The 15,111-nt window shown below is 52.6% G+C and overlaps 1 protein-coding gene across 3 annotated transcripts in view; it reads right to left on the reverse strand.

Moving 5' to 3' along the window:
- Nucleotides 1-1,145: 1,145 nt before the first annotated feature.
- PACC1 (proton activated chloride channel 1) overlaps nt 1,146-15,111 on the reverse strand; it is a 34,724-nt gene continuing 20,758 nt past the window's right edge. For 2 of the 3 annotated variants that reach the window (XM_005888554.2, XM_070384742.1), the window contains 6 exons: nt 11,658-11,867; nt 10,147-10,298; nt 7,710-7,852; nt 6,389-6,533; nt 3,720-3,827; nt 1,146-1,903 (listed from right to left, as the gene is read on the reverse strand). In XM_005888554.2, the coding sequence (XP_005888616.1) occupies nt 1,742-1,903; nt 3,720-3,827; nt 6,389-6,533; nt 7,710-7,852; nt 10,147-10,298; nt 11,658-11,867 (920 nt within the window). In that variant the 3' untranslated portion in view covers nt 1,146-1,741. Of the gene's footprint in view, nt 1,904-3,715; nt 3,828-6,388; nt 6,534-7,709; nt 7,853-10,146; nt 10,299-11,657; nt 11,868-15,111 lie in introns of those variants that run through there. The other variant, XM_070384743.1, reaches the window with a different exon arrangement.

Raw genomic sequence — 15,111 nt, forward strand, 5'->3', positions numbered from 1 at the left:
TAGAGGGAAGGCTGGGTCTAAATGCCTTATCTTGTCAGTCTAAACATATATCCTTTACTAAGAGCAGCTAGAGCAGGTTTTGACAGGCTGCAGTTAATAGCTAGAAACGCTCACTTCCGACCTAGGTACTCACTCTAAAGCATATTCAAGAGGCCTCTCAACTTCCTAAAATAACAGGAAGTGCAGTTGCAGTATGTTCATTGGAGCCAATTTTGTGAGATACTTGGTACGAAAATGGTGTGTCAACTTTAGAAATCCTTTAAAAACACACACACTTGTTTTTTAGTACTGTTAATGTAAGCTTCTATACCAGACTCTGCACTTGCCTTCCAGAAAGGTGCTACAAGACCTCAGTTAAAGTTTGTGTGCCTGCTTCAGTGCCACAGAAAAACAGCACAGAATATTTCCTTACACAAGTTCACTTTTAATAATTCAACCAAAAACCACAGTTTCTTGCTAAGTTAGACATGAGATTAAAATTGGCCCCCTCATACATTGGAGTTTTTCTCTTTGAATTACCTAAATCTAAATTATGAAATTGAAGTGCTACCCACAAAACTGAAGAAATGCTACCCAAGTCCTCTCTGGATGCAAAGGTCATGTAAACAGTTTAGAACTCCCCAAAATAATTTCCAAAACCTTAAGTCAGTCAATGGCTACCATGTGAAAAATGCCCAGACGGTACTCCGTTCAGGCTAGGCTGAAAGCTCTGAGGGTCCATGCTGAGGGTGCCTTTCTCAGATGGGCGGGCTGCAGGACAGAAGAGTTAACACAGCTTATTCACGGAGCTTCACCGCCACTTCCTGCCCACCCTGCCCTTCCCTGCACGTGCTTGTGACATACCTTGGGAGTCCAGGCTCACACCCCCTTTTATTTGGAGGTCACGGGATAAAAGCATACCAGTGCCTACTGATGTAGCAGATGCGCACACCAGCTCACTGATTGTTTCTATATTAACCTAACTTTTATTCACCTGTTAATGAAATCAGAACACACTGAGGAGGGACCTACTCTGCACACATATCCTAGCGCTTCTGCATGTTAATCACACCAAACTCATAACATCCATCAGTCAATATTCTAGCCAGACAGGTAGGTAGGTGGCTGCTCAGTCCACAAGCGATCTAATTACTATAGTTTCCACAGTAGTTTTAAAAAACAGTCTCATTTAATATTTAACACATGAGTGAGTGCATCAGAGACTCGCACATGGCACCAGAGATGTGATGGGTTTTGTTTCTCATGAATAACACACTGGTTCCACACTGTGACCTCCACCACCGGAGAGTCACCAGTGGGGGAGAAGAAAGTCACACACACTTTTGTTCATTTAAAAAAAATCTCAAGGAGAAAACCTACGATCAGAACCTTAATCATCCTGTTAGACCTTAACTATACACCAAACCAAGGAGAAAGGAAGACGGCTTCCACAAACCTTCAGAAAACTGGATTCTATCTGAGTCCATCTTCCATTTGACATATTCATGTCATATGTCAAAAAACGTTCATTAATAATTTAAATACTTAAATAACGTTAAGGTCATCCACTGGATCTGTTCCACCGGGCTCTAAGACAGTCTCGTTGGGGGGCCAGGTTAGAAGCTGCAGTGTGACAGGCTAGGCCCCCGGCAAAGCCCATTTTCTTCAAGTGAGGACTGGATCGTTGGCACCTTGGTTTACCAAAGTGGAAGATGAGAACTTCCATCAACTCGGGCAGTTTCTACGAAGAACACTGGCAACTTCAGCTTATGTGGTTTGTTGCCTGACCTCTTTTCTTAAGGTATCGTCTCCGAATTTTCATCATCCATTTCACACTCAGTTTGGCAAATTCTGCAGCTTTAAATAATGCCAAGAAGGCCCCACAGAGAAGAGCAATTGTGTTCCAAGGATTGGCGGTGATTATCTGTGAAATGGAAACAAACATAAGTTTCTCAGTTGGCTTCCATTTTTGATTCTCAGGATTATTGTCAAAGAGCCCCCCAGATTACTGGCACAACAAGAAAAACAACTGGATTTTAAGACCGCCATAACTTGGGGCTTTCTGGCTGTCCAGTGGTTAGGACTCCGTGCTTCCCCAGCAGGGTGCGCGGGTTCGGTCTCTGGTCAGGAAACTAAGATTCGGCATGCCACCTGGTGCAGCCAAAAAATTATTAAATTGCCATAACTCTATACTTGGTTCATAGCTCCAGTTTGAGGAGAAAAATATTAGTCCCTCTTGATAATAAAGCGATCCTGAAAGAAGAAGAAAAAAGAATTTTTCAAAAAAGCTCTGCACAAATAAGATAATCAGTGCTGAGTTTTAAATTTCTGGCCTAATTCACAATGCGACCTTGCTTCCAAACAACACTGATGGCCTGCAGGCCAGGTCCCCCGACTCACCTGCCCTGACCGCTTCCCCGAGTCACTGATCCTTCCAGGCCCTTCACAGCTCCCGCTGACCACTAAGCCAAACCCTCTCAATGTGAGCAGAGAGATTTCTTCCACAACCTCCCCTGGCAGTTCCTCACGGTCTGCAATTACTTCCTTTATGGCTTAGGCGGTCCTCTGACCCACTGAAACTCCTTCAAGGCCGAGGTCACAGCTTGTACGTCTGAGTTCCCTGCTTGGTCAACACATAGCACTTCTAAGTTCCCGGTTCAGCAGAGGGACCTCGGGCTCATCCATGAAAGGGGTTTCTCTACCACCACCATTCAGGATGGCTGTGAACGTGATGGATGACTTAAGTCAAGGGACCTTGAGCTCAGGGCTTTACGTGGCCCGGGATAGGACTTAAAACACTGAGCACAGCAGGTTAGAAAATGCCTGATCACACACTTGCCCTGTGGAACTAAAGGCGTTCATTCTTCTACGTGGCGTCTTTTATTCAGGGGGTCCGCACACACTTAATGTGTGCACGGCCCAGCCAGGCCCACAGCTAACAGGGTGGTGGGATCACGCACCACATCACAGAGACCCTCCGGGTTTGAGCCTCAGCTCTGCGATGTCTTCCCCCAGCCCACAACCGCATCAAGATACTTTATGATGATCTTAAAACAAAAATTGCTTATCAGATACGGGACTAGCTCTGGTGGATGGCGTCTCAGGAATGTTCTGGCAAAGCTGTCCCATTATTCCTCCCCTTCTGAGATGGTGAGTATAGAATCTGACATTAATTGATGCTCTCTTTAATTTCTGATTAGTACCTTTCTTTTTTCTCTTTGGCCCCACACCACAGGGCAGGTGGGATTGTAGTTCCCCGACCAGGGATCAAACCGGCGCCCCTTACATTGGAAGCATGGAGTCTTAACTACACTGGACTGCCAGGGAAGTCCCCTGAAAAGTACCTTTCTACTTCGACTTATGACAAATTAAAGATTCTTATTCTACAGAGAAGCAATTAAAAAAAAAAACAAAAAAACAACGGCTTTCAGCAGCAGTAACTAGATGATTAACTTTGTGCTTTCTACTCCACTCACTCACTACCACTGCTGAGTGGCTACTCTGGACTAAGCACCGTGCTGGACACCACTTAAACGGTAAACAAAGACGAAGCCCCCATGTTCACAGGGAAGACAGTCTAGCGCTGAAGACGAGATTAAACACAAATGAGAGAGAACAAGCATGTCATAAATACAAGCGGCAGATCAGCGCTACGGAAGGAGATGAGGGCGGCCCGCGAGGATTAAAGCCTAAATGGCTCAGGTAGGAAGCTCATGGTCAAGACCTTAGGTGATACTCACATCCTGGACTTTCTGGATGAAAGGATCTTTCCATTCAAAGACCACAAAAAACAACTGAGCACTTTTCTCGGCAGCAGGTCTCTGGTCAATGTAGTTAACCACACTGGTCTAGGTACAGAGGAGAGAGAGCAGTGTTACTGCCTGTGTGCCGCCCTGGCCAGGGCTGCAGGGGAGGAAAGGGCAGTTTAGGGGATCTGACACCCCGGCTCCCCTCGCTCCATCTTTTGGAGGCAGAGAGACAAAAACCTCCTCTACACGACGTCCTGAGATTGGTCCCAGAGCCCAGGCTTCAGCCTGGTTCCCAAAGGACCTGGAGCACACAGTGGGTGTTTTGGACTATCACCAAAACCTGTCACTAGGTACCTGTGCACGCTAAGTCACTTCCATTGTGTCCGACTCTGTGCGACCCCATGGACCATAGCCCACCCAGCCTCCTCTGTCCATGGGATTCTCCAGGTAAGAATACTGGAGTGGGTTGCCATGCCCTCCTCTAGGGGATCTTCCCAACCCAGGGATTGAACCTGTGTCTCTTATGTCTCTGGCACTGGCGCCTCTTGGGAAGCCAGATATCTGTACTCCTGATTAAATCATTTTCAAAGTAATGTTTAAGACTCAACTCACAACATAAAAATCTCACATTTCAAAATACTTGACCTGAAGAGCTGATTCTTACAACCCTTCCAGTCTTCCACGCCTGTAAACAGTTAGCAGGCGTGCTTGGAGAGGCCTGGTTACAGCTACTGCAGAGGCTGGGAGGTGAGATGGAGAGCAGACAGGTCCCAGGGGCAGAAGCCTGGCTGTGCCATCATCTGCTCTGAGCCTCTCCTTTGCACTCATCAGTTCAGTTCAGTTCAGTTGCTCAGTCGTGTCTGACTCTTTGCGACCCCATGGACTGCAGCACGCCAGGCTTCCCTGTCCATCACCAACTCCCGGAGTTTACTCAAACTCATGTCCACTGAGTTGGTGATGCTACCCAACCATCTCATCCTCTGCCGTCCCCTTCTCCTCCCGCCTTCAATCTTTTCCAGCATCAGGATCTTTTCAAATGAGTCAGCTCTCCTCTGCACTCATAAACAGGACAAAACGCCCATCTCACTGAGCTGTAGCGAGGCTCTCGTAAAACAACACAAAGGAAAAGCATTTTGAACTTTACAACATGATATAAAAACATTTAGCCCATTTTCACCCTTAAGAAAATAATTTTTAAAACATTTTTGTTCAAAGGAGTGTTCACATTCCCTGCCAAAGACTTCCCATTGTCTGACTTTCAGCAGACAATGCTGAAAGGCACGCGTGCCTTCCACAGCTCGTGGGTGAGGGGGCTGGCCCCCTGGTTCCAGATCACTGCTGGAGCTCCCAGGGGAGCCAGGGAGGCCTGTGAAGATCTAACTGTAAGGTGGACACGCCGAGTCTCCTTTCTCAGCTGATTTGGGGCCAGATAAAAAAGAACTTGTGGAGTTCTTGGCAGAAAAGCATGGTGTAAAAACCCAGGCGATGACAACTATCTTGCAAAAGAGAAATATTTTAAGGACCTAGTGCCAGGGGGTCATCACCACCTATGACAGGAAAAAAAAAAAGCCTCTCTCTTAAAGAAAACTGGCTTCACGCCTTTCCCAAAGGCCTCCCACCTGGAGAAGTCCTAGGAGCATGGTTCGGGCAGGGGCAGACCCAGAGGAGGCCCTGAGTGCCTGGCTTCCGTCAGCCCGTCTGTCAGCTGGAGTGGGTCCTCCTACTTCAACCCAGCCCCTTCCTAATGCTGCCCTTAAAGCCCAGCCCAAATGGAACTCCTTCCACGGGGGAGCAGAGGATTCGAGAACAGAGCCGCCTCCTGCACGGCCCTGCAGGCCCCCAGCCACTGACACACAGCACGTGGGTGGTCGGGGCCTGGGCGTGCGTGCCGGCGGGAGGACTGAGCCCCGCAGGCGCTGAACCGAGGCAACCCCAGGGTCCCCTCCCTCCACCCCGGCTCCACGCCTGTTTCCAAGAGCCTCTCACTCTCCTGCCTGGGTCACGGCATACTTCCTGGCCTCAGGTCCGAGGGCTGAAAGCTTTCGTATCACACTTCCCATTAGCAAAGTGTTCTGAGCATGTACCCAACACATTGATCACTCTCTTACAAGTGACATTATTTACTATTACTATCCTGACGGTACCTGCGTTTTAAAACACTCAAAAAGACAAAAAGAATGAGATTTTTTTTTTTTTGAAAACCAAACAGATTAGAATGAGATTTTAAAAATATAAAAAGATATTTTCCTCCTGTGTCCCAGTTGGTCATCATGCACCTAACACTTCAGAGGCCATCCCTGCATCTAACCTCTGCCCTGTGAATAGTCTTTTTTTTCAAATGCAGCTGCCAGCTGCGTGGGAGGGAGTGGAGCAGAGCTACAAACCAGCTCAGATCCAGCTGGACCAGGCACCGCTCTGTAAAACGCTCCACCGTGTGCGCTCTGGGAGCCGCTGGGACAAAAGCAAAGGATCTGGGGCAGGCCGGGCCTGCAGAAGAAATGCGCGCGGCGAACCCCCCAGCGGCGGGCCCACTCGCTTCCTGTCGGACATCCACTCACCCTTAAGAGCCCGGGGCGAAGCTGACCCCTCCGAGAGGCTCCCTGCACCTGGACTCGAGGGTGGACCCAGGGAAGGTGCGAGGCGAGCCCAGCGCCACCTACCTCCTGCCGGAACTCCACTGCCTCCCGCCCATCCTCCTCCTTGGTCTCCACCAGGGACATCTTGACCCAGGTGCGGAAGCCCCCGGAGAACTTCCAGCTGGAATAGGCGCTCTCACAGGCCTGCATGAAGCCAGCTCTGTCTGGGCTTGGAGGGCAGAGAAGGAAGGTCTGTGTTATCAGGCAGGGCTCGAACTTAGCCAGACTCAAACTCCAGCCCCTACGGCCAGCATTTCCTCTGCTAGTACTGGCAGGACCCAGCCCACCCCCTCCTTCCTCATGGCTGGAGGGGAAGCTGTCACCTGCCTCAAGGCCGAAGCGTGGTCCCTGGAGCTCCCAGCAGAAGCCCCCCACACCACCCCCTCCCTGTCTTCTCCACCACCTGCTCCCAGCAAAGAGGCCTGCAGACTGGGCTGGGCCCCACAGCACCCTGGAGAACTCAGCTTCAGCAGCCCTGGGGTGCCCTCACTGGCCATCAGCCTCTCTAAAGGCCCGGAGAGGGGAGGAGGGTTCCCTTGGGAGCTCTTGGCCAGAAAAGGCATCCGCAGCACGCGCCCAAGGGTCACAAAGCACCCACGGCCAAGAGGAAACCACAGTGCAGCGCTGAGAACGCTCAGAGGGGCACAGGGACGCGGCCCGTGTCTGCAGGGAAGGGAGGGGAACTCCAGCTGGAAGAAGGGGCAGAAGAGGCGGAGGCCCCGAGCCCCAGGATGGGGCCACGGGTGTGACCGGCGGAGGCGGCTCACAGCCACGTCAGCCCAGGGGTTGGGGGGGCGGCCTCCCTTCAGCCTCAGCTGCCGACCTGCTTCCTTGAAACAGAGCCACTGGACCCGGAGGACCTGAATCACCGCCCCCTCAGGCCCCCCTGCAGGACACGCTCCTGCCACCCACAACCACTCTGGGCCCCAGAGATGGTGCAACAGGGGTGTCCCAAGATGAACAGGAACTTGCACCCTCCTACTAGAAACGGGTGGCAAGCGGGCACCGGGACCTCCCTTAGGGCCACCGCAGTCCCTGGACACCGGGGGAACACAGTCCAGAGCAGAGGCTGGACGCCTGGGGCCTCACAGAACCCGGGCAGCTCCAGCCTGTCCTCCGCAGCGCCGTCAGGGAGTGGGGGACCCAAACGCCCACCCTCAGGGGCACAGCCAGCTCTGCGTGCGGGGTCAGAACACCCCCCAGGCTGCCCGGACTGTCTCAGGGGGCCCTCCGTCTGCCCGGCAGCTGCCTAGCATCCCGATTCCCCGCACCTGCCCCCGCCCCCAGCCCAGGGATGCACACGGCTAGAGTGAGATCCCGGGGTCAAGCAGGCTCTGAAGGGTACCTCTGCAGGAACTCCTGGAAGGACGAGAAGAGCAGGTAATCGATGGCGCTGAAATCCTCGCTGCTCTGGTTCAGGCGGAACTGGAGGAAGACCAGCTCCCGCTTCTGGACCTCCCGCGGCCCCCGCACAATCAGGGCGGATTTCTACGGAGACAGAGAGACCAGAGTGCCAGCCTGGGGAGCCGGGCACACGTGCCTGCCCACCGAGGTGGGCCTCCCAGTGGACCAGGCCCGGGAGACCCAGGACGCAGGAGTCTCCGCCAAGGGGCGGCCCCCACCCCACCTCGACCTTCCCCCGGGGCCGAGGCAGGACACACCTCACAGGTCCGACCCCGGGGAGCTCCACCGCGGCCTCTGCTCCTTCTGCTCTGCCTGGTGCGGGGAGGGATGCGGGGCCTGGGGACCAGGTGCCTCCTCTCTAGTCCACATCCGTGGACGGCAAGGAGCCACCTCAGGCTGAAGGCAGTAACTGCAGTCAGCTTCCGTCTGCACAGAAACTACTCTCCTTTTGAGCCCTCATTTCATCAATTTCTATGATACTCAGTTAAACTCTAACTATTATAACAAATCCAACCGGCCTGGACAGGTGTGGACCACAGTGACTCCTGGTAAGCGTCCCACTCAGAGGGGAGCCAAGAGCTCCCTGAAGGCCAGGGAGCCTGTATCTGCAGCGCCATCTAAGTAGACACGGGCTGGTACCCAGAGAACTAAGAGAGCAGGGCATCCGGACGGTGTCTGCACTGTACTATCCAGCTCCTCGTTCAAATTTCTTACGGTTCTTTTCATTTAAATTAGCTTCCATTTCCTGGAGTCAATTCTGTCAGTTCCTCTCCAGCCTTTTGTGCTGTTGGTCTCCCGGCGACCCTGAATTCTCCATTCCGAGTGTGGGGTCGGGCTGACTAGCGCGGGTCTGGGGTGTGGGCTTCCTGCTAAGCGGGGCTCTTGCAGGCTCGCCCCAGCCTGGGGCTGACGGGGAGGACGCCCCAAGGCAGTGGGCCTTGCGTGCCCGCTCCATGTCCTCATCTCCCATGAAGAGTCCTTTCCCCCAGGGCTCCCCTCCTTCCGCCGCGGATGTCCCGTCTCGAGTTCTGCTGTTCCTCTCCATTGGCCCAGTGCCCAGGCAGGGACCCCCCACCCCGAGCTTATGCAGAGAAGGGCCCCAGGGCCTTCCTCCAGAGAAAACACCGTCCCAGCAGCCCATGGGGGCTGCAAGCCAGGCCGCCAGGCCTGGAGCCAGGATCCCAACTTGCCCAACAGGCAGCCTGGCTCTTCGTGATGAAACAGAGCTAGGAGTGGGAGGAAAGCCTTCACCACAACAGCAGGGACTCTGGGGCACCTGTTTTCGGGCACAGACTTTCCCTGGCCCTGCTCCATTGATCTGATCCAACGGGCTGTTTATACTTTACACCAGTTCCTCAAAATCTCTGGTCCTCCTATCCGTTCTTGGTTGGCAGGGTTATTATCGATATTGTACCTTACTCTATCGTGTGCAGGAGTGGGAATCATTTCAGCAGGATTTCAGGAGGAGGTCTAGAATACATATTAACAAAAAGTCTCAGAGGAATTCTTTCATCTCAAGGTCCACCTGGGGCCTCCCTATCACCCAAGGGGCAGGTCCTGCTCTGTACTCGACACACGAGCTTCCTCGTCCAGCCAGCCCTTCTGTCCACAGCTTCACCATCTGCTGCCCTTTGGGGGCCCCTGGCTCTCCAGAGACACCCACCTGTGCAATTTTGCTCAGAGGCAGAAACAAGCATGCCGCTGCCTCCCTTTATGTTTTGGTGCAGAGTTCCTCTGCCTAGAAACCCTTTCCTTCCTTGTTTTGAGCTGGAAAACTTAACGCAGCCCTGTCCTTTTGGAAACAAGGATACGGGAAGCAAAGGAGAAGATGTAAATATACACAGAATTCCTTCCTTGTCTCCAGAACCCTCGTCGTCCACTCCCCTGCTGAGCAGAGCCTCCGTGACGGCCAGGGCCGGGGTCCTTGTTCCCGGACCAGCGCTCCTTCTCACACTGGCCCCCATTACTCCAGAACACGGATTCCCAGGCCCCGACCCCAGGAACCACGATTCCGGTGGGCCCAAGTGGGACCTGGAATCTGTATTAACAGAAACAATCCTGGCAGTTCTGTCGAGCACTCGGGTATGGGGCCCGCCTGGCAAATTCACACCAGCTCCACTCTGCAGCCCTGTCTCCTTCCATCCAGGACCAGGTGTCTCATCACACTGCCGGGAATCACAGAGGGTTACTCAGAGAAGGCCGAGGCCCACTGCCGCCCTGGATGCAGGCGAGCCAGCCACGGCCAGACCCCAGAGGACAGCCTCACGTTTGCTGTGGGTGAGGGCCTACACCAAGGGCAAGGGAGGCTAGCTGGCAGAAAGAAGACAGGGGCCCTCGGGTGCGCACTGCCCAGCCCCAGCCCGGGAGACGAGCGTTACCAGGGTCTGATTGGAGAAGGGGTCCGTGTAGTTGATCCTCTGGGTGGTGCAGTTCACGTCTCCGGGCTGCCCGGGGCTCCTCAGAGGCGGGATCACCTCGTAATAGTGCTTACAGCTGAGCAGCTGGGCCTGACCGGGGTACAGGGCGATGCCTGGAGGGGGAACAGAGAGAAGTGAACACACCCCTAAAACCATGTCATGAGTATTTTTTTCACACTCATCAATCACCTAAGTCCAGGACTCCCGGGGTGACTGCAGAGGAAGAAAAGGGCTGTTTACAGGGGGTGGGGAGCCCCGTGCCCTGCCCTCAGAAAGCCCCACTCTCATGGAGGCAGCCAGGGCCTTCTCATAGCCCCTCTCCTGGCCGGGGACGCAGCCTCCCCGGTGCCTACAGCAATACCCACCCCATTCAGAGCCCTGCTCCACGTGCTCCCAGGGGGTACCCGAGACCGAGCTGGGAGGCCAGGCCCCCGGGACCGCCACCCACCTGCAGGCTCACCAGGTGGCCCTTGGTGGTGGGACTCCCGGACTGGGAGCTCCACGTGTGCAAGTCACATCTCCAAAGTCCCTCCCCTTCCCCAGCCAAGGCGCCGCGCTCCAAGCTGCAAGGATGGCAGCTGTTCTAACTACACTGAAAGCTGCACGTGGACCTGGGATACTGGCAACGTCAGAGAGGCAAAGGGACCAGATACAGAGAGTAAAACCCACAGAGAGAAAGACCACAGCGGACACAGAGAGGAGGGACAATCACGAAACGGGCGAAGACACTGGGACCAGTACACGTTGTCAAGAACCCCCCGGGAGGGAGGACCCGAGACTCCGGCTCTGCGCTGTAAGGGTCACTCGGGGTGTCTTGTGGGCACAGCAGGGGGGTGCTTAGGCCGGGCGGGCAGAGCTCAAGCCCCCAGACCTCATGCCGCCCCCCAACCCCCACTGTTCACACCACGCTACCACAGCCCAGCACCAGCACAGCCACCCTGGAGCGGACAGTCCCCTCCTCGGCAGAGATGGCTCCCGGTGGGTGATGTGGCCTGGGGGTCCCCACTCCAGGCAGGCCCCAGCCACCTCTGGATGGCCACGCCTCCCCTGGCCCCCAGAACTTCCACTTCCCCTGGTCACTGGCCGCCAGCTCCAGCCAGGCCAGACTCATCTCCCCAGAGAAGCCCTGTCTCCCTAAGTTCATCTCTGCTCCTACAGACCCACCTCCCAGAGAAACTCTTCCATCTGCCAAAGCCCAGCTCAAATCCTGCTGTGAACGAAGCCTTCGGTGCCCACTCCAGCCCTGCAGCCAGCAAGCACTCCAGGCTCGGTCTGCCTCCCTCCTCGGCACACAACCCTCTGGCTGGGTACCAAGGGCAGCTTGTGGGGTGGGGCACCCCACACCCAGACTGTCTCAGATTCCCCTGCCCTGCCCGTAGTGCCTGACACCATGCCAGGAATGCAATGGTGGCTCAGGGGGTATTTAGAAGTCGCTGCCTGGGACCCAATGCTTGTCCCGGGGCAGACGCTACCTGGGGCGTCGTAGCGATCCACCTCCTTGTAAGACACCGACATGACAGGGTGCTTGAGCTTCTCGCGGAAGTCCATGATGGTCTGGTAGACCAGGAAGACGGCCACGGCCATGAGCAGCAAGTAGATGAAGATGAGCAGGACTGAGAAGACGTTCTTCAGGCAGGCCTTGCTGAAACGGATGCTGCTGGAGGCCGACTCGCTGTCCAGGGCTGAGCGACAACAACACACACATGACCCAGAGGGCGTCTCCAGGCCCTTGACCTGCTTCACCCCAGAGGCGAGGCTGTCTGCACACCTAACCCCCCAAAGCCCAACACCTGGCACCCGTCAACACACACCACACTCCTGCTCTGCCAGGACGGGGACCCAAGCTGGAGGAGACTCCCTGGGACGCTTTCAACCCAGCATGGGCGCTGCCCACCCCTGAGCAGCCCTATCAGTGCGCCCTCCTCTGCCCCGAAGCCCCTCTCACCCCAAGCCTGGCCTGAAGCACTGTTCTCCCAACGGCTGCCTCCTAACTCATCCTTCAGGTTTCAGTTTAGAAAGGCATGTCCTCAAGGAAGCCTCCCCTGACCCCATAACTTGACTGGCACCCCATCCTCAGTGCTCCCAGGACACCCTAAGGTCCTTGTCATCACTCTGCAATGTCACCGTCTACATGTCTTTTTATCCCCCAGGCTGTGAGCTCCACGTGGGTGGATACTGAGCCATTCTTGTCCACACTGCACCCCCAGCCCTTCAGGCGGTGCCTGAAATACAGTGGGCCTAAATGGTGTGTCCTGAGGCCATCCCCTCCCCAAAAGCCCTAAGGTGAAGACTTAAGACAGGATGACAGTGTCTGGAGCAGGGCAGTCAAGGAGCTAAGGAAGTTAAAGAAGGTCATAAGGATGGGCCCTAATCCAATAGCACAAATGTCTATAAAGAAGAGCAAGAGCCCAGTGGCATTTTTCACAGAAATAGAACAAAACATTTTCAATTTGTATGGACACACAAAACACCCTGAACTGTCAAAACAATCTTGAGAAAGAAGAACAGAGTTGAAGGAATCACACCCCCTGACTTGAGACTATCAGTTCAGTTCAGTATCTGACTCTTTGCGATCCCATGGACTGCGGCACGCCAGGCCTCCCTGTCCATCACCAACTCCTGGAGTTTACTCAAACTCATGCCCATCGAGTTGGCAATGCCATCCAACCATCTCATCCTCTGTCGTCCCCTTCTCCTCCCTTTTTCCACCTTTCCTAGCAACTTGAGACTATGCTACAAGGTAATCAAAACAGTATGGTATGGGCACAAATGCAGAAACACAAGGCAAAAGAACAGAATATCAAGCCCAGAAATAAATCCACATACTCGTGGCTAATTAATCCATGACGAAGGAGGCAAGAACATGCAAGAAAAAAGAAAGTCTCTCCAGTAAGCGCTGTTGGAAAACGGGACAGCTACGTGTGAAAGAATAAAATTAGAACATTCTCTAACAACATACACAAAAATAAACTCAAAATGGATAAAAGACCTAAACGTAAGACCAAATACTATAAATCTTACAGAGGAAAACATAGGCAGAACACTCTTTGATATAAATCACAGCAGTATTTTTTTAAATCCACCTTCTAAAGTAATGGAAATAAAAACAAAAGTAAACAATTGGGACTGAATTAAATTTAAGAGCTTAAAAACGAAAAGACAATCTTATGGTCTCGGAGAAAATATTTTCAAACTACAAGACTGACAAGGGATTAATTGCCAAAACATAGAAATAGCTCATATAGTTTAATATCAAAAAAAACAGAAAACAATCCAATCCAAAAACGGGCAAAAGACCTAAACAGACATTTTTCCAAAGAAGACATACAGACAGATGGCCAAAAGGCACATGGAAAGATGCTCAACATCGCTAACTATTAGAAAAACACAGATCAAACCACAACGACATCATCACCTCTCACCTGTAGAGAATGAGCATCATTTTAAGAGGTCTACAGATAATAAACGCTGGAGAGAGTGTGGAGAAAAGGGAGGGCCTACACTTCTGGTAGGAATGTAAACTGGTACAGCCACCATGGAGATCGCTACGGAGGGTCCTCAGAAAACTAAACACAGAATTCTACACGATCTGCAATCCTACTCCTGGGCCCATATCTGGAGAAAACACTGATTTGAAAAGATAACATGCACCCCAGTGCTCACTGCAGTGCTGTTTATAACAGCCAAGACATGGAAGCAACCTAAGTCTACCAACAGGTGAATGCATAAAGAAGATGTGGTACACATCCACAGTGGAACACTGCTCATCCATTAAACAGGATGAAATACTGCCATTTCCAGCAACATGGATGAACACACAGATGGTCATATTAAGTGAAATCAGTCAGAGAAAGACAATCATCATTAATACGTGGAATCTAAAAAAAATGATACAAATGAACTTATTCACAAATATTCACAATAGACTCACACACTTAGAAAACAAATTTATACCAAAGGAGATAGCAGGAGGGGGTGTGGGGAGAGAGAAATTAGGGTGTGGGATGAAATATACACGCTACTATATAAAAACAGGTAAACAGCAAGGACCTGCTGCGTAGCACACGGAACTGTACTCGGCATCACGGAATAACCTATACTGGAAAAGAACCTGAGAAAGAACATATGTGCATAACTGATGCATTTGCTGTATGCTTGAAACTAACAAAACACGGTAAATTGACCATACTTTGAAGAGGGAGAGACACAAGGGTGCAGACACTCAGAGAAAAAGTCACACATGAGAACACACGGACTGAAAGCCAAAGGAGAGGGGCCTCGGGAGACTCCAAACCTGCCGACACCGGGACCCTGAACTTACAGCCTCCGTAACTGAGAAAAACATTTCTGTTGCTTCAGCCACCAGCCTGAGGTACTTGGTTAGGACAGGCCTAGCTGAGACACTCCCACAGTGCTCTTGGAGGGTCTCTGCTCCTGAAACCATGGGCTCCCTGAGGAAAAGCCTGTCTCCTCCCCAGCAGCTGAGCACAACGCTGAGGAGGAAGCGGGGTAGGAATGGAAGCCCCAAAAGGTACGTGCTTGGCTTCTGGCTTCCAACAGTGACAAGGCTGCGTGGTCACACCACCCTTCTACAGAACACAATTACAAACTTGGATGAAATAATTTAAAATTATTTGAAGGCACTGGAAAATGATCAAAAGCAAGCTGAAACCAAAAGAGAATCTACCCCTTTTGAAAAAAAAAAACAAACTGCATCTGGTGAGATTTGTAAACTTGCAGCTTTTTGCCTGAGGGCTCTGAACAGTCTCTCTAAGGTGTGGTGCAGGGAGACAGTGGACAAAGTCCAAGGCTGGGGAAGCAGCTGGAAAGTTAGGGGGAAACTCTGAAACGGAAGGAGCCACAAGGGGGAATGAACTCGCAAATCTGCAAACAAAACATGCTCCAGTTCTTGCTGAAGACTCCAGG

Source organism: Bos mutus, chromosome 16 (genome assembly GCF_027580195.1).
Source record: "Bos mutus isolate GX-2022 chromosome 16, NWIPB_WYAK_1.1, whole genome shotgun sequence".
Taxonomy (NCBI): Eukaryota; Metazoa; Chordata; class Mammalia; order Artiodactyla; family Bovidae; genus Bos; species Bos mutus.